This window comes from Callorhinus ursinus, unplaced genomic scaffold (assembly GCF_003265705.2).
Source record: "Callorhinus ursinus isolate GAN/ISIS: 27379988/994484 unplaced genomic scaffold, GSC_fseal_2.0 scaffold65, whole genome shotgun sequence".
NCBI lineage: Eukaryota > Metazoa > Chordata > Mammalia > Carnivora > Otariidae > Callorhinus > Callorhinus ursinus.
Genome location: NW_027397127.1, coordinates 4,602,989 through 4,625,401, shown reverse-complemented (window position 1 = coordinate 4,625,401; position 22,413 = coordinate 4,602,989). Strand labels below are relative to the sequence as shown.

Genomic DNA, 22,413 nt, shown 5'->3' with positions numbered 1-22,413 from the left:
GGAGGAGCAGAGTGGGAGGCAGAGGGACAAGCAGACTCTGGGCTGAGGGCATGAGCACGAAGCTGGACCTGGGGCGTGATCTCATGACCCTGAGATCATGACCTGATCTGAAATTAAGAGTCCAAGAGGTTGGATGCTAACCGACTGAGCCACCCAGATGGCCCTAGAGTATAAACTTCTTAAGGGCAGGGAAGCCTTATCTATCTCATTATTCCCAAAGTAACTAATATCTAGGTCAATCATCTTTGGACAGTTCATTTAATTAAGACTTTCTAATTTAAAAATTAAATAACTTAAAAATCATTTAACTCATAACTGAACTAATTTGCTTAAAATAGTATAGTGAGATGGGGCACCTGGGTGGCTCAGTCAGTTAAGAGTCTACCTTCGGCACAGGCCATGATCCCGGGGTCCTGGGATCGAGCCCTGCATCGGGCTCCCTGCTCAGCAGGGGGAGTCTGCTTCTCCCTCTTTATTTGCTGCTCCCCCGGCTTGTGCTCTGTCAAATAAATAAATAAAATCTTCTTAAAAAAATAGTATAATGGGTTTGTTGTGAGGGCAAATAAAAGACTCTTACAAGTATATTACAGAAAGAAATTATGCTGCCATAACTAACAAGCCTCATCGAGGTCAAACCAGCACCTTCTTTATCTGTACACTGGAACCTCATCCTCTTGCTTCCTCAACCAGCTACAGCTTGCTGCTAAGCTGAAACATTACTACAAAATTGCTAAGCTACTCTCTCTTTAAACTTGGTAAACAAATGCTAAAGAAGGAGACTAAGATCTCTGGGGGGGAGAGAGGAGAAGATGGTAGTCCCTTCTGAGAGCACCGGTTCAAGAGCTTCCTACTTACAAGGAATCCTGCTTTGTCTGCTGGACATCCCTGATCCTGACAGCCAGCCCCCAGAAGCAGTGCAGTCCTTGTTTCATGCTACTTGCAGCTGGTTCAAGATCCATTCAAAACTGTTCAGAGCTTTTAATCATTTGGTCTGCCACATTACTTCTTCCTCAAACAAACAGAACTGAAAGCAAGTCAAAATTAGAGCTGATCGTCTCCCCACAGAAACCAATCACCAATATTATAATGTAAGTTATAATGGCATTTATCATCTTGAACTGTTAGTCCATTCTACACTTCATTAGTGAGTTAGGTTATGTAATTTCCAGAAGTTTATGTTATACTAAAACTCTCTAATTCTTCTTTATAATTTTTAAAGTCAGCATTAATATAAAATTAAATATTATAACACTTCACAACTTGTCCTTAATAATGTCTTGATAAGGGCAAGAAACACATCTATCTCTGAATCTTCTACAATGTTTTGGTTGGTAAATTCTTCAGAAATATTGATTTGCATTAACTTTTTCAAGGATGCACTTAATCTGCACATTGACAGATGACTCATTTCTAAAATTCAGAAACTTCTATAAAAATAATTCAACATTTTTTTATTGATGTGCCATACTTATTTCAGAAAAGAACAAGTTTTTTCTACAGTCTCTTAAGACCTCCATCTGAGGGGTGCTTGGGTGACTCAATCGGTTATGCATCTGCCTTCGACTCAGGTCATGATCCCAGAGTCCTGGGATCAAGGCCCAGGTTGGGGTCCCTACTCCATGGGGAATCTGCTTCTCCCTCTTCCTCTGCCCCTCCCCCTGCTCGTGCTCTCCCTCTCTAATAAAAATAAATAAAAAATCTTAAAAAAAGACCTCCATTTGAGCTAAAAACAACTTTCCAGGCACCATCTTTGTGACAGATACTGCACATTAGACTGAAGGTCTCTTTGAATTAGTTCTGGAAGAGAGGCAAGCAAGCTCAAGGAGAGATTTTTAATTTGTCTTCAGTTCCTTGAGGGGTGTCATAAAATTCTTAACATATTAATTTTAATATCAAAAGATAAATATGTGCTTTTAACTACTTTTAGGAAAGGGGAGGGCTATGTTATAAAACCAGTGCTTGAGTATTACAACTCTTACAATGTTGGAAATCCTACCAAGAAGAAACAGGCAAGGCTTAAATTCTCTATGCTACAGTTTTCCCATCTTAAGAACTGGGTAAGAGCAAACTCTTAGTTCAGGAGATTGTTCTAAGAATTGATAATTATGAAGTGCTTTTAGTATTTTATTAAGTTTATCTGGAAAGAGGCCAAAATATTCTATGTAGGCAATATAGTTCAACCTATTTACAACATATGAAAAACAACTTTCAAATAAAACTTTGAAAATAATTAATCTATAATCTCACTCCCAGAATCTAACCTGCATGCCATCACAATGAGATTTCTAAAGCTAACTACCAATTCTTTATTCTAGTTTGAGTCATTTTCTTAATGGCCACCTTGGGAGTTATAATTAACACCTAACTTTCAAAAATCTAGTTCAGATTAATAGCAACCAATGTCAATAGTTTACAAAATCTCTCTTCCACTATAGCTCTGTTCCCAACCCTGCTCCTTTAAACTACTGTCATTCAAATGACCTCTTTGTATATGATAAGCCCATCAACAGTTTTATAATTAGTGCTTCACTCAACTGTCTTGTAAATGAGATAGGAAAACAAACATTACAAACAAGGATACCTTTACACTGTCTTTTGTATTTATCTATGTAGTCACCTTTACCAGTGCTCTTTATTTCTTTGTGTACATTCAAGTTACTATGTAGTGTCCTTTCATTTCAGGCTGAAGGACTCCCTTTAGTATTTCTTATAGAGCAGATCTGCAGCAACAAATTCTCTCAGTTTTTGTTTATCTGGAAATGTCCTAATTTTTCCGTCATTTATGAAGGACGGTCTTGCTAGATATAGGATTCCTGACAATCCATTTATTTCAGCCCTTTGAATATTTCATCCCACTACCCTTCTAGCCTCCATGGTTTCTGATGAGAAATCAGCTGTTAATCTTATTCAGAATCCCTTGTCTGTGATGGGTCCCTTCACTCTTGCAGCATTCAAGATTCTCTTTGTTTTCATCTTTCAACAACTTGACTATCATGTGTCTAGGTGTGAATCCTTCTGAGTTTATCCTATTTTCAGTTGAGCTCCTTGGATGTTGCAGATCAATGCTGTTTTGTTTTTAACAAATTTGGGACGTGTTCAGCCATTACTCCTTCTAATATTCTGCTTCCCCACCTTCTCCTCCTGGGACTCCTATTATATGTATATTGGTATACTTGATGGTGTCTCATAGGTCTCTTAGGGTCTGCTCATTTTTCTTCATTCTTTATGTTCCTCGGATAGTATCATCTCAATCTCTCTTCAAGTTTGCTGATTCTTAATTCTGCCACTCACATCTGCTGCTGAACCACTTTAGTAAATTTTTCATTTCAGTTACTGAAATTTTCAACTCCAGATTTTCCATTTGGTTCTTTTTAAAATAATTTCTATCTCTACTGATATTCTTTATTTGATGAGACAGTCATATACTTTCTTTTAATTCTTTAGACATGATTTCCTTTTAATATATTTATAATAGCTCATTTAAAGTTTTGACTAGTAAGCACAACATCTGGGTTTCCTCAGGGACAGTTTCTATTGACTGCTTATCTCTTTGTATATGTGTCATACTTTCCCATGTCTTTGATTGTATTTTATTTCTTGTTGAAAAGTAAACATTTTAAATAATGTAATGTAGCAAGTTTGGAAATCAGATCCCTCCCCAAGGTTTGTTCTTCTTGTTGGTTATTTAGTGACTTTCTTGGACTGATTCTGTAAAGTCTGTATTTGGTGTCATATATGGCCACGTGAAGTCTCTGCTCAGTTAGCTTAGAGGTCAACTGATGATTGGAAAGGGATTTTCTAAAATGTCTTGAACCAGTAGATCTTTCACCCTATGTCAAGAGACGTGTGTGTGTGTGTGTTGGGGTATGCCTTCAATGCTCCAGCAGTTTACAGCTCTACCTTGGCCTTCATTTCCTTCTTCCACAGGTTCTCAAGGTCAGCCAGAAGTGAGCAAATAGGAGCTCCTCAAGTCTTTCTTGGGCCTACACACAGCCCTACACATATGTGTGGCCTTCTAGATACCCAGGAATATCTTAGAGCTTGTTAAAGCCCCCATCCCATCCCCAGATTCTCCTTTTAAGTTTTCTGGCCAGCCTCTGCTTTGCCCTCCTCTGGTATCACTAGCTCAGGCAGATGTAATGTTAAACAATTGCCCCTGACTGTTTTCAACAAGTACCCTTAGGATAATGCTTTTCCACTGAGCAAGGATGAATCAGGTCAAATAGAGACAAGTGTGTGAATGGAGCCTTCCCAGGGAGCTGCCAGGCAGGTCAAATAGTGATGATTCTTGGCGATAGGGGTATTTGGGGAGCTTTACCCCTCCAGTGGCTACTGGTTTCCTTGTGGAACTGGATAAAGGGAGAAAGGATTAGGCCAAGTTAAAACACAACAAAGCTCACTGTTCTTATGGAAAATCATCTGGTTTTGTTGTTGTTTGAAAATCATGTCTTTAATGAGTAAATGCTCAGGTTGTTGGAAGCCTTTGGTTAATTTCCAGAATTCTGAAAAAGTTGGTTTTGAACATTTTTGCCAGTGTCCATGTTGCTTTTATAGAGGAGTAGATTTTCTAAGGTCCTTACTCTAATATTCTGGAAATCCCTTCTTTTCTTGAGTTTGAAAATCATTCTAAAAATTGGGTTTTCTAAAAAGACTGTAAACTTTAGCTCTTAAAAGTACCCAGAAAAATACGTGGGATCCTTGGTGATGTCTACACATAGATTGCTAGGTTAAAGTATTCATGAACATCTACAAAATTAGAAGAGAGAAAATATGATCAGCCTAGATTTACACTCCATTTTACCTTTGGTAACTACAAGAAAATAAATGTGTTTTTTGATAACAGATGCAATAGAGGCATTTATTGTTATCAATATTTGGCTTCATTTCAAGTATTAATTATTTTTAAAGATTTTATTTATTTGACAGCAAGGGAGGGAACACAAGCAGGGAGAGTGGGAGAGGGAGAAGCAGGCTCCCCGCCAAGCAGGGAGCCCAATGCGGGGCTCAATCCCGGAACCCTGGGATCATTACTTGCGCCAAAGGCAGACATTTAACTAACTGAGCCACCCAAGCGCCCCTCAAGTATTTTTTAAATGTTACTTCTTTTTAAAGATTCACATTGTTAGTTTAAAGATTCACATTGTTAGTTTTAAATAAAAGAACATGAGAGACTATGACTTATCCAAGTCGTGGCGGGACTGAAAGCATAGCATCTAGTTCAATGCCTAGAGTCCTAACAGATGAAAGGTTACTAAGAAAAGGTCTCAGTGTATTTCTTAGAAATGGGGTAGATGGTGATTATAAGCTCTAAATCTTGAATTATATAAAGAATCATAAACATTTTCAAAACTCATTTTAATAAGACATTTACTATTTTACCCATACAATTGATGATTCATTATAATGTTGCCAAACCGGATTATAAGTTATGAAAAAGTTTGACCACAATGATAGCATTATCCTAATACTAAATTGGAAGATGTCAAACATACTATAAGTGGTTCTTCATTTGGATAGTTCTGGGGGTCCTGAATGAATTTAGCTGCAGGTATGATATGAAAACAACCTTCTCATATGTATATGTATGTGTGTGTGTGTGTGTGTGTGTGTGTGTGTGTGTGTGTGAGAAGGGGAAGGTGAAGTGGGAAGAAGAATGAGTACAAACACATAATACTTTCAAAAATAACTGACCTGCCCCTCTTAGAGTAGCACCTGGAATTGTACACAAAACTTTCGGCGTAGGGATCATGCTGCAGGGCACAGAGTCATGTTGCAAGAAGAAAAACGTTGAGAATCACTCACTAAATGTTTAAAACACTATAAGAGGGATTACAAAGCGGGGCGCCTGGGTGGCTCAGTCGGCTGAGCATCCAACTCTTGATTTCAGCTCAGGTCATGATCTTAGGGTCCTGGGATCAAGCCCTGTGTGGGGCTCCACACTCAACGTGCAGTCTGCTTGTCCCTTTCCCTCCCCCTGCTTATTCTCTCCCAAATAAATAAGATCTTTTTAAAACAAAAAGTGATTACAAAGCCATTAAAATCTTGTCTGAGAAAACCAATTTAAATTGAACAGATCCTTAATATAGAGGAAATCACTCATTCAAATCAACAATAGTCTCAGTGATACTTATGAAGCCATCATTCAGAGTTTCACTGTCCTATTCCATACATACTTTTTTAAAACCAGCATGAGCATACAAAAAAGGTATATAACATGGTAGGTTTTCACTACTATGTGTCTTTAGAATTCATGGACTTAAAATCTGCAATTTCAGGAATTTATGAGCAATAATTAAAGTCCTTGATTAAATAATTTTTCATTTTGCTGAGATAATAATTTGAAGAATCTGAACCTTGTACAGTTTAAGGCTAATATGTATGAATAAGTTGCTAAATTAGTAAGTCTAACCTGCTTTCCAACTATGCTTGGATGTTTTCTTTGCATTGTAAACTATGCAATAACTCAGGAAGTGAACAAAAAATTGTTTTTTTAAATGGCCCCCCAAATAAAGCACATTTCTACAGCTGGTGATTAATATAAGGAAATGGTTTAAGAGTCATAAAGCTGTGTTGGTTCTTAGCCAGAAGATATTAATTTTGGATAAGTTAAAGACTAATGTGTTGAATTCAGCTTTGACTCAGAACTATGACATAAACAAGTCTGCCATAAAACATTTTATGAGGAAAATTACATGCTAAAATATTATTCGTGCTTTCAGGATAACTTAAAATCCCTTGGGTCAGGCTTCTTCAAATCTGTTTTCCTTCATCTAAATTATATCAATGCGAGAACAGACACATCAAGAGTTTCCATAAAAACAAATAAAGGTATTCTTTTTTTTTATCAAATGTAGGATATTCACTGTGGTTTGCTGACCCTCTAAAATCCATTCTTAGGCAGTAGACTAAGAATTCCTGACTGTAGAAATATTAGGAAAGAAGCACTTATCTAAACATATGGGAACCTATAGTTTAAAACAAAACAGCAGGGGCACCTGGGTGGCTCAGTCAGTTAAGTGTCCGCCTTCGACTCAGGTCATGATTCCAGGATCCTGGGATGGAGCCCCACATTGGGCTTCCTGCTCAGCAGGGAGCCTGCTTCTCCCTCTCCCACTCCCCCAGCTTGTGCACTCTCTCTCTGTCAAATGAATAAATACAATCTTAAAAAAATAAACAAACAAAATAGCAAAAAATAAATAGTATCAAATAGCCTTCCAAGTATTCCAAGAGTCTATATGAATGGAATCATAGAGGAAAAGATAAGCCCAGTGATTAAAGTCTATGCCATACCTCATTGAGAATCATAAACACACGTCCATCCTGTGTACGGCTACATAGAGCCAGGTGAGTCTCCAAATAGCAAACAATATCAAGTAAATCCATAAAGCTCTTACAGTGTCAGTTATACATACAGTCACAAAGATATCTACTTCAAGGTAAGGCACAGGAAGGAACACAATGGAACATCTCTCATTCTCTGCTTTAAAACCTCCCTAGAAAAACTTCCAGAAATCTTTGAGATCTAACACTGCCCTGAATTCAAAATCAGTCCAGTTAAACACACTCCTTTAGATATTCAAATCTGCTGTTTGAAAAAATTTCGAAGTCATAAATTTACAACCTCTGTCCTCATCGCTCCACCCCCTCCAACCCAAACTGGAAGACTAGCAGAACCAGTAAACTTTCTGGATAATGCAAAGTGGTAAACGCTGCTAGAATTTAAGTGGTAGAAATTATTTAATGCAGTTGCTACAAAGTCTGCAGATATTTAAGACTGCTGCTCTCAAAAATGACAAAGCTCCAAAGACAAATTATGTTGAGGAAGGGGAAGAGAAGGATCTTCCTAGATTTATACTTCAATTTTGGAGCGGGAGTTAAAGAGTCAAAAGCACTAAATAAAGATAACAACACTTCTGAGAACTAGATAGCACTGGTGGCCGTGCTGGGTTGGTGCAAGTTCATTAAGTCAGTAAAGGGTTAACAAATGGTTATTATGGGATGGTGAATAATTACACTCTTCATGGAAATGAGAGAAAGCTTCAAGACTAAAACGCTCCTCTTCTGTAAAAACTGACCTGAATTTCTCTAGGCTGAACTGAAATAAACACGGCAAAGGTTCTGAGAGCAGCCAATGGAGACAGGAACCCGGACCCTTTGGACCCACACCCATTTTTTCGCTTTAAAATAGGACTTGCTTGTTCTCTTGCCACAGCCAAAACGGAAAACCACTGACTTATTTTTTTCCTTGATTGTGCTCTACACTATGGAGGCCACTGCCCATGTAACAAGCCTATTGTTTGAAGCCTGTGAGAAGTGAAATTGGCATCTCAATAGTTCAACCCTGTATAAACAAACTCACCTCTCCTTCCCTTGATGAGAGTATTCACCTTTGCTAATAAAGATTTTAAGCATACTGAAGGTGATCATGGACCTTTGTGTGGTCTGTCCTAAGAACCACTGGATTCCATTTGGCCTCCTATCCTATTATGTGGCAGGGGTCCGTGATCACAGACATAGGCCAAACTCCGTCTCTTCTTCAGAAGCTCGGACTCAAACATATTTCACTACCACTTTTTTAACATCTGGTATTTCTTTACCTCACTGTAGTAATAGGTAATTCAAATTACAGATTATTCATGATTCAAGTCTATGACACGAGGGAGAGCTCGTTTACTTATAAAAAACCTAAACTGACTACACAGAGAACACTGCTAATGAGCACTGTGCCAGGCTGTTTTTTTACTTCCTGAGTACATTGGCACAACGTTCATGGTTATGTGGCTAGACCCTGTCAGAGATCAATCTAACAGGAAATAGTTTTCTTCTATTCTGAAACATATTCTGGGGAATAAAAGAAGAGAGTTGCTGAAATGAAATGAAATGAAATGAAATGAAATTTTTACAGTGATCCCTAAAAAAGAAGTTTTGGGTTCTAAACTTATATCTTCATATAATTAAAGACAAATCATCAACAAAAAGAATAAGAATTTGCTCCTTCTTTTTCAAAGGGTAACTGTTGGTCAACACATAAAATAAAAAAAAAATATGCTGTTTTATTGTAATCCTGGAAACCATTTTAAAGTTTTGTTTCTAAATAATACTATGAAACCTTTACAGATTTTGCTTACATAGTCCGTGTCTTAGAGGTGTAGCATTCTTGAGTAGGGCATGTTAAGAACTCTGAGGAACATACCCCTTAGACTAACTGATGTTGAAGCTAATTTAATAAATAACATCATTCAATCATTAGTACACAATTCTCCTATAATTATTATAATTGCCAGTACCTACCTCATGTGAGTTACATTTGTAACATCCAAGTAAAATTCCTTCATTAATTTGAGGAAAAAAGTGGTTTAAAGCCATTTAACTCTGTAATAATTAGGGTAGTTTACTTCTAAATTACATAATCTTTGTTGGTACTCAACTCTCTCAACTTCATGTCTGAGACACTGAAGTTTAGAAGAAAAAAAAAGAACACAGAACATAGAAGGCACTCAGGCAGAGGGTGATGTAACCAATGTTAATCTAACTGACTTATGCTGAATGTCTATTGATAAATGAAAGCACTTTGTCTATACAGCAGACTCCTGCTTGTGTTATTTCCCAGTCTCTTGTCCAGGCTTCATGACATTCATGACATTAAAGGAGCTGCTGAGGCATAATTAGCTGGACAAAAGGAAAATTTTACCAAGAAAGAGGCAATTCACAGGCCATTAATAGTTTAAAATTGTCAACTGGCAGGCCTTCATTTCCCAATCCTTGAATTATAGCAACAGTCTCCTGACGGGATCCCCTTTCTTACTACAATCTCCCCAACTTTAATATACCTTTGATTGGTACCCACTGACTACTGTATAATCCTCATTCTGACCGCTGTGTCTTTAAATTGTTTCCCTGTCTAGAATGCTTTATCCCTCTGTGAAAGGTCTACCCAGCCTGAATCCTACTTTGTCCATGGAGCCCTCCTTATAATCCCAGCCCACATTAGTCTTTGTCCAAACTCTAACAGGCCTCATTGTCTCCATCATTTATTCAGCCATTATATCATGTGACCTCATTATCTGTTTCATGAATCTTGTCTTCTCAGTATGACTGCAAGCTTTTTAAGGGCAGGAAGCATGGCTTATGCCTATTTTATAGACCCTCTCCCCCACAACCACTATATTGCTTGTTGAACTGAAATGTTAGAATTTACAATATTAAGAGGAATACTAGCTGAGAATGGTAGGTTTTGATGTAAGATACACTGTCTTAAGATAATGCTAGCAAATATATCTTGAAGCCTAAACAAATACTCACTTTAAAATGTCTACAAGCAAAGGGATAATCATAGTGGGAATTCTTCTTTCTTCTCTAAAACTGTAAAGCCATCTCTGAATGGAAGAAGTTAGAAATCTGCTCTGAAATCCAAATTAATACATCACAATTCAGTGATAATATTAAAAAAATGTCTGTACCTCTCCTAATGATAAAGAATCTCACACAGGTTGTATAGACAGTGAGGCAAATAAACAATTTTCAAGTCTTGACCATATCTACTATTTCACAGATTCCACTACCATACTTAGTATATGTGCTCCCTAAGTGAGTACTCCACTAACCACCTTTAAATATGAGCTTTTCATTAAAGCAAATAAGAAGCAATTTCAAGAAGTGCTCAGCTAAAGTGGTTTATATATACACATACGGACTTAAAAAGCCTTACTTATAATAGCCCATTAGGCAAGGTGTTTTCCAATTTTCCATCTCTCTAAAAAACACATTTCCTCAGAAACATCAGGTTCAACTGTCAAAACGAATGTTCTCTCTCTGCCTTCATCCTTCCACCATTAAGAGTGGGTAAGCAAGGGCAAAGTTCCTGCCTGTCAAAGACATTTCCTTATATTATTATTAGCAAATTCATTAGGAAGCCCTAAAAGACAGAGGAAAGGAATAACAACTTATAAGGAAAGCTAGAAAATCCAGTTCTTTTCAAATACAGGTAGGTAGTATTATTAAGTATACTAATAAAGTAAATGGTAAATGCCATGCCAAATACTAACTGACACGCTACTAGTTTGAAATACTTTTTAGTGGTTATTTCTTACTCAGACACCTTTAATCTAGTTTACTCATAGTTTTCAATAAGTTTGGAAAAATAAATACTTGAAAGCCTAAATTAAGCTTTCCCATAAATAAGCTCTGTGCTTATACATGTTTGTAAGATTAATTTTTAAAAGATTCCCAAAATTCTTATGAAACATTAGTTGCTTTAGGTAGAGCCACGATCGTGCACCTTCAAAAACTAAGCTAAACATGGTGCTTACAGTTATCAGTATTGTACTGTACACTTAAAAATTTGGAAAGAGGGGCACTTGGGTGGCTCAGTCGGTTAAGTGTTTGACTCCTGATTTTAGCTCAGGTCATGATCTCAGGGTTGTGAGATCGAGCTCCATGCTGGGCTCCGTGCTGAGCGTGGAGCCTGCTTCAGATTCTCTCTCTCCCTCTCCCTCTGCCCCTCCACCCCTGCTCGCGCTAAAAAAAAAAAAAAAAAAGTGGAAAGAGGGTAGGTCTTATGTTATGCGTTTTTTTACCACTAAATAAATACATTAATCAATTAATTTTCTAAAAGCATCATACATCTGTATGATTAAAGAGAAACTGATTAACCAAAAATGACTGTCACTCCAGTAATCTGAGAATGTAACTTGCAAATAAGATTGACCATAGCAGGCCCTGTTGAGACACACTGGAGAAAAGCTATAGAAGACATGATATGATCAATAGAATGCCCTCCTATTGACTGCATCCTGCAGTCAGCAATTACAGCAGGGTCTATTCTTTAAAATTATCCATTCCATAATCTCTGTTATGGAGAATGACTGTCAGCAAGGTCTATAAACAAAACTTCATCCATCTATTACCACCTCAACACAGACCTGAAAGTAAGACACATCTGAGTATCTGAGGATTTATAACTATGTTCACTGACAAGTCAAGAAACAAAGACAGGATCATGATCAGAGAGTGGTTACATTTATCTGTTTGGGGTATACTTAAGCTACTTGTCCCATGGCCCCCAAACTTGCCCAGAGGCCTCATTCTCATTTCAACATGGTTTCTTGGAAGTACTCAGGGATGCATATGCAAGTCTTCTTATATAGCTAAACTTTATGCTGTGCATCTGTTTCTGGTAGGAAAATATATATATATATATATATATATATATATATATATATATTTTATTTTTTTTTTTTTTAACAAGAGCGCCATAGCCACTTGTAAAGGAGGGACACCCAGGATTGTACAGCATGAAATATGCCTGCTGGAGCAGCTCTATTCCAGACCAGGCACTCAAGTCTCCTTTATCCGCCCTGAATTCAGGCTTCACCTCACTTGACTATGTGTTTTTCTCCCTCCCCGGCTCCCACGTGCCCTCTAGTCCTGCCTCCAGCCCTATGTGACTCTCCTCCTCCACAGAGCTAATGCTTTCACAGTGTGAAAGAGTGGCTTGCTGCAAAACAAGTTGCCAAACAGGGCAATGATTAGAGGAGTCTGTGGAGTAAAACACACCACAAACTACACATCACCCTCATTAGTGTCAGAGAAATAGAAGCCGTATCATTCCCATTTGTTCTTGTGAGGGTTTTCTAAATTGACAAGAGGGTGTGGTAGATGGGCCCATGAACTGAACAAACAATTTTAACCACTGACTACCGGGCACCTTGTCCTGACATCAAAGAGCTATTCCACGAAATCAATGGCCAGGCTGGCAGCAAGTTTTTGGTTTGTAGCGCCAAAGAAGTGTGCAAAGTTGTTTGTTTATTTGTCTTACTCATGGGAAACTTCATAAAATGCACTGAGGGCAATACTCTAACATGGGAAAAGGCCAGAAGACTTCATGAGGTTCTCCTTTACTGAATAAATCACCAACACCATCTTCTACCTACCAAATAACAATTTGCAAAGGATGTAAAAAATGCACCCATCATCTACACACTTACCTCACTGTTGTTCAAAATCAGGATACAAAAGGTATTTCCCTTGCTACAGTGAGGTATGTACTGAGGCCCAAGTTTCCCCAGCTATATAACTTATTTGTATCCCAAACCACCTATGTACAGTTGCTAGGCTACACAAGCAGTAACAGTGTCACAGAGAAGCAGCACACCGGTGTGACTAGCACACAAGCATCTCTTTGAGGCCATCACGGTGCTGTGGGACCTGGAGGCTGACAGCACAAAAACCAATTTTTCCATAGATTCCGTTCTAGGAGAATGACTCAAAGACCCACTAATGCCCGAAGCAAAGCAGAATTTGGTGTTAACACCTTGCAGCAATCCAAAATCTCACCATAACATGTTACTAGAATTGCATGTCATATGCTTACAGAAAATATATGGAATGGCAAGGCAAGCTACACAGGCTGTTAAGTCAATCTCACTACTTTCCATTACTAGAGAGCTGGTCAGCATCTTCTGGCAGGATATTGCATAATACAGTCAACTGTGCTCTCCCAGCATTGCATGTGGCTTTGGGTCACAGTGTGGATTATCTGTAAAATGAAACAGGGGAAAGGCAAGAATCATCAAGACCATCACAGACCTTATTAAAAAAACAAACAAACAAAAACTAATATTAGTAGGCCTGGACTCAGCAGAACTTTTCACATTTGCCCATCCACTGAAGATCACAGTGATCACAAAGCAACATGGCTGATCTTGTCCACTGATAGCATCTATCCTTCCTCGTCAGCAAAGCTGCAAAATGGATCCAGCTTGATTCCTTTACTTTCTAAGCCTGAGGATACAGGACCTAGAATCGAGTACCAGGCAGTACTTCCAGTCCTTCAGAAATTTCCTTTAATCCACATCTGAAACTACAAATTCTTGAGATGGTTCTCCATGAAGCTGTATTTTGCTGTACGCCGTGCTAAGATACACACTAAGGAAATCTAAGAATCGCTGGCCGCTATACAAATCAATGACATATAATATGTATAATATGTAAAGCTACATTAGGGAAACCCAACATACTGTCAGGTATTTTTACTAGCAATACAAAGCTGAAAACTATCACTGATCTCTACCCATCTGAGCATTCAAAGTCACAACTGGGGCAGGGGAGGCTGGAGAGAGCCAAGAGACCGACCAAATCGTCACAATAGTTCTGTCGCTGCTCTGTGGTTCTGTTAATTGAAAAATAAACGACGCTGGATAACTGCCGACACTTGAAAAACACATAATAAAAAATCTGATTTCACCTGACCAACTATTTTTTTCTTCCCATGCCTTCACCTCCCTGCTTTTTAGTGGCGCCACAATCCTCCTGGTTCCTCAGGCTTGTAAACTCTGAGTTAGGTTCAAAGCCTCTCCCCGCTTCACTTCCCCCAGCAATGGGAATTTGGTCGATTTTTTTTTTTTTCTCCAATGCCTCTTTACTTACATGCAGTCCCCTAATTTCAGGTCCTCGCCCAAAAGCTATCTGAGCTATCTTTATACTTGATGAGAATTCTATAAACCAACGTGTCTTCTTCTCCTTTCCCTCAAATTAGATACATTTGGGCATAGACGAAGAGGGGGAAGGGGAGGTTCTTACACTTGTGATCAAATTTCATAGCCATTCCAACTGAGCTGTTGAACAAACTTTTCCTGAGCACAAGAATAGCTAGGCACAGAGCCAAGAAAAGAAGAGGCAAGGATGGCAGCCAAGAAACAGGTGAGCTGCAAGCTTTCTACTCCTACACAAAAGCTGGCCCTGGAGTGCAAGTCCCTGCATCTGCTGATAACTTCTTCCATTTCTTGATTTTGCAACATTCCTATACTCATGAACTCTGCCCCTGGAGTGGCTCCCTTACTTTTCCAATGCCCATTTTCCTAGCACCCTCAGAACCTCAAGCCTAGCTGGTCTCCTCTACCGTGAGACTCTTCTCCTTCCAAGTCATCTTAGGTCCTGGAGGACTCTTCTGCCAGTACTGTTCTCCTCCTCATGCGAGAGACCATAATCAGATCCAGTATCTCTTATCCAGCCTTCCCAGAGGGTTCCCAAGACAAAGGACTACTTGTAATTTCCTTGAAGTTTTCTGATCCTTGAGACCAGAGCAAGGGGGGTGGCATGGAGAATGCTGGGCGTGCAAGTCGCTGGCTGAAGACAGCTGCTGAGAATCCCCAAGTGCTGTGATAAGGGGTGTGGTGGTGAGCAATGAGTTCAAGAACTGCCAGGAAGACTTCAAGATCTACTGGTCATACCAGACTCTTCACCAGTAATTTCTGCCCCTTCACCATTTCAGAACTTGGCTCAAAGGTCATCCTCTTCCCAAAAGCCTTTTTCCTGACCACTCCTTTTTTCCATGGCATCACCATGCTGACGTACAATGTTTCCCATTTTTTAACTTTATCTACAATCACGCATATAGTGCACTGTCAGCATTTCAAGCAATTCTGATGTTTGTGTCATACCTTGAACAAGACTGGAAGCTCTGTGAGGATAGAGCGACTTCTCTGGTTTCCAACTGTGGAACTCAGCATAATGTATATGCTAAAAGAAATAACAGGTTTTTTTCCCCCAGTGACATATAATTTCCACCCAGCTCCTCAAAACTAACATTTTTAAGGTTGAGCAAGTTTGAAAGTATGATACATTAAGAACTGCAAAAAATACACCCACACTGGATAGAATAGATGCCACTTATCATTGGACCAAACATAAACTATGCTCCACCCAACCAACTGCACTATTACACCACACTTCTTCCTTCGGGCTCTTTTATTTCTACTACATAAGCTTGTGGCTCATTTCTGCTCTTAGTAGCCCAAACTCTTAAATAAGTTTACTGCTGGGGAATCTACTCTTCCCACCTACACAACCACTGGCTTCCCACACTGTCTCCAGTGTCCTGTGAGCAACTGCCCAATTACTGATCATGGAAAGACAGCTTACACATTGAAGGTCCATTCTTGGCAGCCCCTGGCTTTTACTGCTGGTCCTCACTTAGCTTAATTGATTCAGAACAGTATCAAAAAGAGACATTATTACACAAGTTCAGGGGGAAAAAAAAAAGACTATTGAAGAAAATTTAAATGTAAAAGCCATGGTCATTGTGCTGCTTTAAAACAGGCAAGCATGTGTGACATTGAGAGAACAGAATAACGCCTATTGAAATAGGGAACTTTGACTAATCTCATTGCACAAGTTTTAGCGTTTCACACATATACATTCTCAAAAAGTAAGATGGTCTATAAATGGGAAACACAAAATCATAATCCTTTGCGGTAATACATTACAGTGTCTTAACACAAATACAATTTCAAAAAGTGAACGGTTTTCTAAAGACAACAATGTGAATGCTGGTATTTCTCTGAGAAACACATACCAAGGGGGGGGGGACTACTCATGCATATGGGCTAACAGAGCATTTTTCACTTTCTCAGTAGTGGTCTTTCTTCCCATTGGACTGAGAGATCCCAGCAAAGACTCCTTCTTCGTTGCCACCCACTAACTGCGACCTGAATGCAGCACAAACACAATTCATAAGCAAGCAAAATTATAAGCTAGATTATCACTCCCTTTAGCCATATGGGGGAGAAGGTAAAATAAGCATTGAGTTTTTCTTTTTAACTAAATATACCTTGTCCTACATACACCTTTATGCATGGATATAAAAATAATTTTGTAATTTATATTTCTACATCCTCCCATTTCAGTCACTGGCTGTTTTTACAGCATAAATGACAACTGGGGGCGTGCCTTCTTTCTTTTCTCTAAGAGAGGACACCAGACTGCCTTCCAATGGAAATCAACATTGTTGAAAAACAACCCATATAATACCTTCAAAGATGCTCAACAATTTTCCAGACAATACATGTTGTTTTGTTTTTTTGTGTGTGTGAAGAAAAACTATACATTATGACCATTATGCTAGCATGGATGAGGAAATCTGTAGTGGTCTAGTAGCATCATCTGCAATAGACAGATAAACCTTCCAGCTATTCTGCTCAGTCTTCATTAAAAAACAAAGACATAATAGAAATATAATAGCTTGTGTTTAAAATGCTGTATTAATATCACTTTGACCTGAGCTGCATTATCAAATCACCTTTTTAACGAACATGTCATAGGAGTATTACTATTCTGGTGAAACAAAGTACTTGCTTCACCTTTCTAAAACAACCCAATTCTTCCCAAGCACGCTGGGAAACAGTAATTTGACTACTGTGACAAGACAAGAAAGAGTTAACCCGTTCAAACACCTGATCAGAATCTCTCAAGAACTGCATATCCAGGAGTGGATTTTTTTAAATTATATTTTATTCACCGCAATGGAAAACCATATTATTGATGTTAATAGTAAAGTATCTTTTATGTGCCATGGTCTATACAAAATGTAGTAGTGCATTAACTTCAAAGGTGGTAAGAAGATTAAAACAAATAGTTCATGGGACGTGACACGCAACACAGCATTAAAGATATAAGACTGAACAATCCCAGTGCCTTGGCAGGATCCTTTTATATTTCTTTGTTAATGAGGGAAATTCTTAAAATCCAATCCAGCAAGCGTTAAGTGTAAGGAAAAGCTTTTAAAATCTTATCACAACGTGTTATTTAGTGAGCTAATCATCAAAGCATTTTTTACAGCAACAGAAGGGGGCTTTACTTATCAAAATCAATACAACTCACTTTAAGAGATCATATTTATGCTGTTTTTAACTCCTAAAAGGTGCCCTTTGCGTTTAACATTTCTGGGGGGGGGGGAACGACCTAAAATCATACCACCGGTTTCCAACAGTCACCCCTCCCCCCACCTCAGACTGAAATCATCCCAAGAACCTGGGACTCTTACTAGGATCTTGGCAGCATTCAGTCTCCCCGGTGCTAAGTTAGAAAGAACATGACAAAGGCTGGTGACATGGAAACAGGAAGTTCTCTACTGGAAACTGGCAGGGAAAATTGCCATTCCCTTACAGTTGCTGCACTACGTTACTGAGGTCCTCACTTCTCTAACCCAGGGGGGGTCTCAACGTGTGGTCCTGGGAACTGTGGCAACATCACCAGGGAGCTTGTTAGAAATGCAAATTCATGGCCCCACCCCAGACCGACTGAATCCAAAACTCTGGGAATGGGGCCCAGCAATTTGTGTTTTAACAAGCACTACAGGAGATTATGATGTACTCTAAAGTTGGAGAACCACTCCTCTTCAAACTTTAATGTGCGGAAGAATCACCTGGGGAGCCTGTTAAAATTCAGCCGGTCTGAGGGGTGACCTGAGAGCCTCCATTCCAGAGCAGCTCCCAGGTCAGGTCTTGTGCAGACTACACTGCAAAGGTTTTCCGAAACCGGTGGTTTACCGAAATGACCCAGGGTGCTTATAAAATACGGGTTCCCAGGCACCACCCCAGACCAAATTAATCTGAATTTCAGGCGAGAGGGCTAGTCGAATATGGTACGACCAGTGGTTCTCTGCCTCAGCTGCACGTTCAAAATCACCTGAGGAGCTTTTAATAATCCTGATGTCCGGGCCCCATCTAAGACCAATTAAATCGGAATCTCTGGGCTTGTGACCTAGGTCTCCACATTTTTAATAATTCCCCAGTGGTTCGAATGTGCGGCCCGAGTGGAGAATGGCTGCTCTGGAGTCTAACTGGCTCCCACACCTGGCACAGTGGATCCCTTTATTGTAGCAAATGGTTTCCTATAATATGGCTATCTGGGTTCCCACGTATGAATCCAAGAGCTCTGGTTTTGAAGAGTAAAATGCACCTCAAGTCATTTTTAAAATCACGTCTCAAACCTGATTTCTGTGGGCAAATGTGCCTGGAGAACCGAGACCGAGGATTTAGTAATGCAGTCCTCACTTTTAACACGAATGTCATGTGTCCTCCATTAAACAAGTTTTCACTGTCCTCCCAAGCTGTAGCTACTGCTACCTCTGTGCAATGAGGAAGATGCTCCAACAAACAGCAGCCAACAGTGAAGAATTTGTAACCCTACAGCCTGTCCACATATTGGCATCCCCTCCTTGAACCTGAAATGGACAGAGGAAATTTCTAATAACCCTTCAGAATGGAAGGGTAACTGCTCAATTGACAACTTCTGAACCTATACAAGGCAGATTTCACATGTTGACAGAGAAGGTTCTGGGAAGGGATGAAAGCGGTGTGTTTTGACACAGGAGAATCTGATTTGTTGGAAAGCATGTCTTCTGGGGTGTGTGGGGGGGGAGAAGCAGAGACAAGACCTGAAACACTGCTGCTCATGACATGATACTAGTAACTCAGGGTCTGGGAAAAAAAGAAATATGTCTATTTACAGCTTATGCCCCCCAGCACAAAGCCACTAATATAATAAGTACATGATGCTATTAAATATGTGATATGTAAAACAGAAAATGTGTGGTGGTTACTAAGGCACTGTCGAGTTATTTGACTCCCATAATCAAACACTGCTTTTAAGACATTTTCTTGAATTTTCCACAGCACACCTCAAAAATGACTTTAAGATAAATGAAGATAAGATGCAGTCCTCTTTCCACTTAAGCAAACTTTCGTTCTCCCCTTGGTCACGTTCAGTGTCTCTTCTAAGTTAGTTGTTTTGTTGAACACACGACACATTCAAGGCCTGCTAAATGATAATGGTTATTATTCTTCCACCATCGTTTTGACATATCCCCAGCAGTCAAAAGTGTGTCTTATTTGGTCTGTTTAGTTCCCTGAAAAAGAAATCCAGCGGATGGGGTATTCGAAGACAAGCAATACCTAAACACATGTGCAAAGTAGCCACTGTTGAGATGACATTTTCAAAAAGCATTTTCTGTATGAACTGGTCAAGCTCACTTTCCTTTTAAACTTCTTGTTACAGTCATTCAGTTAACCCAAACTCACTTTAAAATGTGTGAAAATAGCACCTCCTGAAAAGTGTGTTCTCATATGCTTTGGAGCAATGGAGCGTGAATAGTAAAACAGCCTTTGCCAAACTCATGTAACTGAACAGGAGTGAATTTTTGCAGTCCCATGACTTTGCAGAGCCAACCTATGTATCATCCCACGACTGGCTTTAATACATCATAGACATCCAAGAGAAGGCAAAAAAGTCACAAATACGTGACTCAAGTTAATATTTCATAGTTTTTTTTTTACATGGCAGTCTCTTCTAAATGAATCCGACTTCTTAACCAAAAAACAAATTGGCTAAGTAAAGGTGTGGGTTTAGGATTTAAGCTCCTAGAATTAAAACTATGAAATTTATAAAGATATTTAATTTATTGGGCAAAGTGTCAGTCTGGATGCTTTCATGCATTTTTTATGAATAAATGCCCAGAGATGAACCAAGTCTGAATGAAAATGCACAGACCACAAGAGTGGCAAAAATACAAAATTAAATACATTTAAAGCATTAAAGCCAAAGAAAACAAACAATACAAAGTTACAATTTCCAGGACACTTTATTGCAATTTCCACTTTACATATTAATTTAATATTTTTAGTCTAAGCAGAAGTGTTTATACTTATCCAGTAGTAGTCTAATCCCCTAATCTCACAAAATGAAAAGAAGCAGTTTAAAAAGAACATCAATTCAGGTATTTATGATATGGGGACAAGGGGCACTTGTCTTAGCAAGGAAAAGGGCTGATGGTTTTCAGTATAAGTTTCACTGAAATTTTTCTCTATCATTTTTGTTGTTGTTGATGCAAAGTACTCGTAATAAAAACAATCGCCCTCTGTGTCATTCTGCCCTTCCTTGAGCTTTACATTCTGTCTAGCATTTAACTCAAAAAGTCAGTTTACACTCCGTTTACACATTAAAAAAAAAAAAACATATGCCCCATCTCCCACACATCCAAATGGACGGGGATTAGAATTAACCTGCTTTTAGCTGTAACAGTGCTATTTTAAACAATTTCAACCACACACTTGAAGGGTAAAATAACTGAAAGTACAAGCCAAAAGAAAACATAAAAATTCCTACACACTTACTGTTGGATTGTTTTAACTATTTCTCAAATCGTCGAGCCTAACAGATTTCTTAAAAGTGAAATTGACACAAAAGCGAATGCACGCTTCATGTACAAACTGACAGTGGCTCTATGGGGACAGCTCTTTTTGAATGAGCTATTACCCAGACGGTGGAATTAAAAAAAAAAAAAAAAAGGTCTCACTCTTCAAATGTGAGAGAGCTGGCGGTGCGCTTCACTAGAAACACACTTTAATGGGTATGTTCGGATAAAAATAGGTAGTAAGGGAAAATGTGTTTTAAAAAAAAAAACCACCTCCCTCCCCAGGACACAAGGAAACCCGAAGGAAAAGACGGGTAACCTCATAAGCTCCGGAGCTAAGTTCCATCACTAGCAGAACAGAAGTTGGATAGTTGCTATTTTTCACCCTGCAGTGGGATAGTAACTCTCCCTGTGCAAGGTACGCGGGGCGGGAATACTGGCGGGGCTTTCACGTGTGGTAAATGGAAACCAAAGTGAGGAGCAGTCAACACCTTGAGTAATCCAGATCCCCAACACCAGGGCGGTGGGGACGCGGGGTGGCGAAGGAGAGAAGGGAAGGGTCAAAACTCCTCGAAGTTATCGCAAAGAGAAAGCGAACACCTTTGGGAAACTGTGAGCCACCTCTTGCAGCAGCACCCTGTTCCAAGTGTGGGGTGCCTGCCTCGGAGGGCAGAAAGCGCGGGGTGTCCTTACTTAGGTCGAGTGGCTCCAGGGACCCGGGCAGAGAGAGGGGCAGGGGCAGCCGCCGGCGGGGAGGCGGACTCATACTTTGCTTCAACTCTGAGCCCCATCCCGAGCGCAAGAGAGAGAGAGCGGCGGAGGGCACGGTACTCACTAGGGCTCGTTGGTGAACCGGGGGGTCCGGGGCTGCTGGTATCCGTACAGGTGACAGTAGAGCACATCGAAGCAAAAGCAGCACATCTCTGCTGACACCACCATCTTCCGGGAGCCGGGCGATGAGGACGAGGCGGCGGACGACAAGGAGGGCGAGGAAGAGGTGGCGGCGGCCGGGGTAGAAAGTAGGGTCCCCACTCCGCAGCTCGGAGGTGGCGACAGGGAAATCCCCCCGCCGCCGCCGCCGCAGCCCTGGGGGGGAGAGAGGGTACAGCCGCTGCCGCTACCTCCTCCGGCTAGACCTCCCAGCCCGTTGAGCCGCGTGCCGGCGCCTCCTAGTCCCAGCTCCCCAGCTCGGCACTGGCTCTCTCCGCTGCAGTGGGAGGAGGAGGAGGCGCCACCACCGCCACCCGAGCCAGAGGGGGGCGAACTGGACAGTTTCTGCTTCTTCACCCCGCAGCAACCCGCCGCCATCTTGGAACAGTCTCCCCCACGCAGCGCTTCCGACCCATAAGTGAGGCGAGCTGGCGGCGGGGGCGAGCACGCTGCGGCCCCGGCCGCCGGGGGCGCGCCAGGGGCTCGCAGGGCGCGCGCGCGCGCCGCTTCCC

At 40.2% G+C, this 22,413-nt stretch overlaps 1 protein-coding gene across 3 annotated transcripts in view; it reads right to left on the bottom strand.

Annotated features, from left to right (window-relative positions):
* AMMECR1 (AMMECR nuclear protein 1) overlaps nt 1–22,304 on the bottom strand; it is a 111,064-nt gene extending 88,760 nt beyond the window's left edge. For all 3 annotated transcript variants that reach the window (XM_025853668.2, XM_025853669.2, XM_073885777.1), the window contains exon 1: nt 21,807–22,304. In XM_025853668.2, coding sequence (XP_025709453.1) covers nt 21,807–22,279 — 473 coding nt within the window. In that variant the 5' untranslated portion in view covers nt 22,280–22,304. The remainder of the gene's footprint in view (nt 1–21,806) is intronic.
* Between the last annotated feature and the right edge of the window lie 109 nt (nt 22,305–22,413).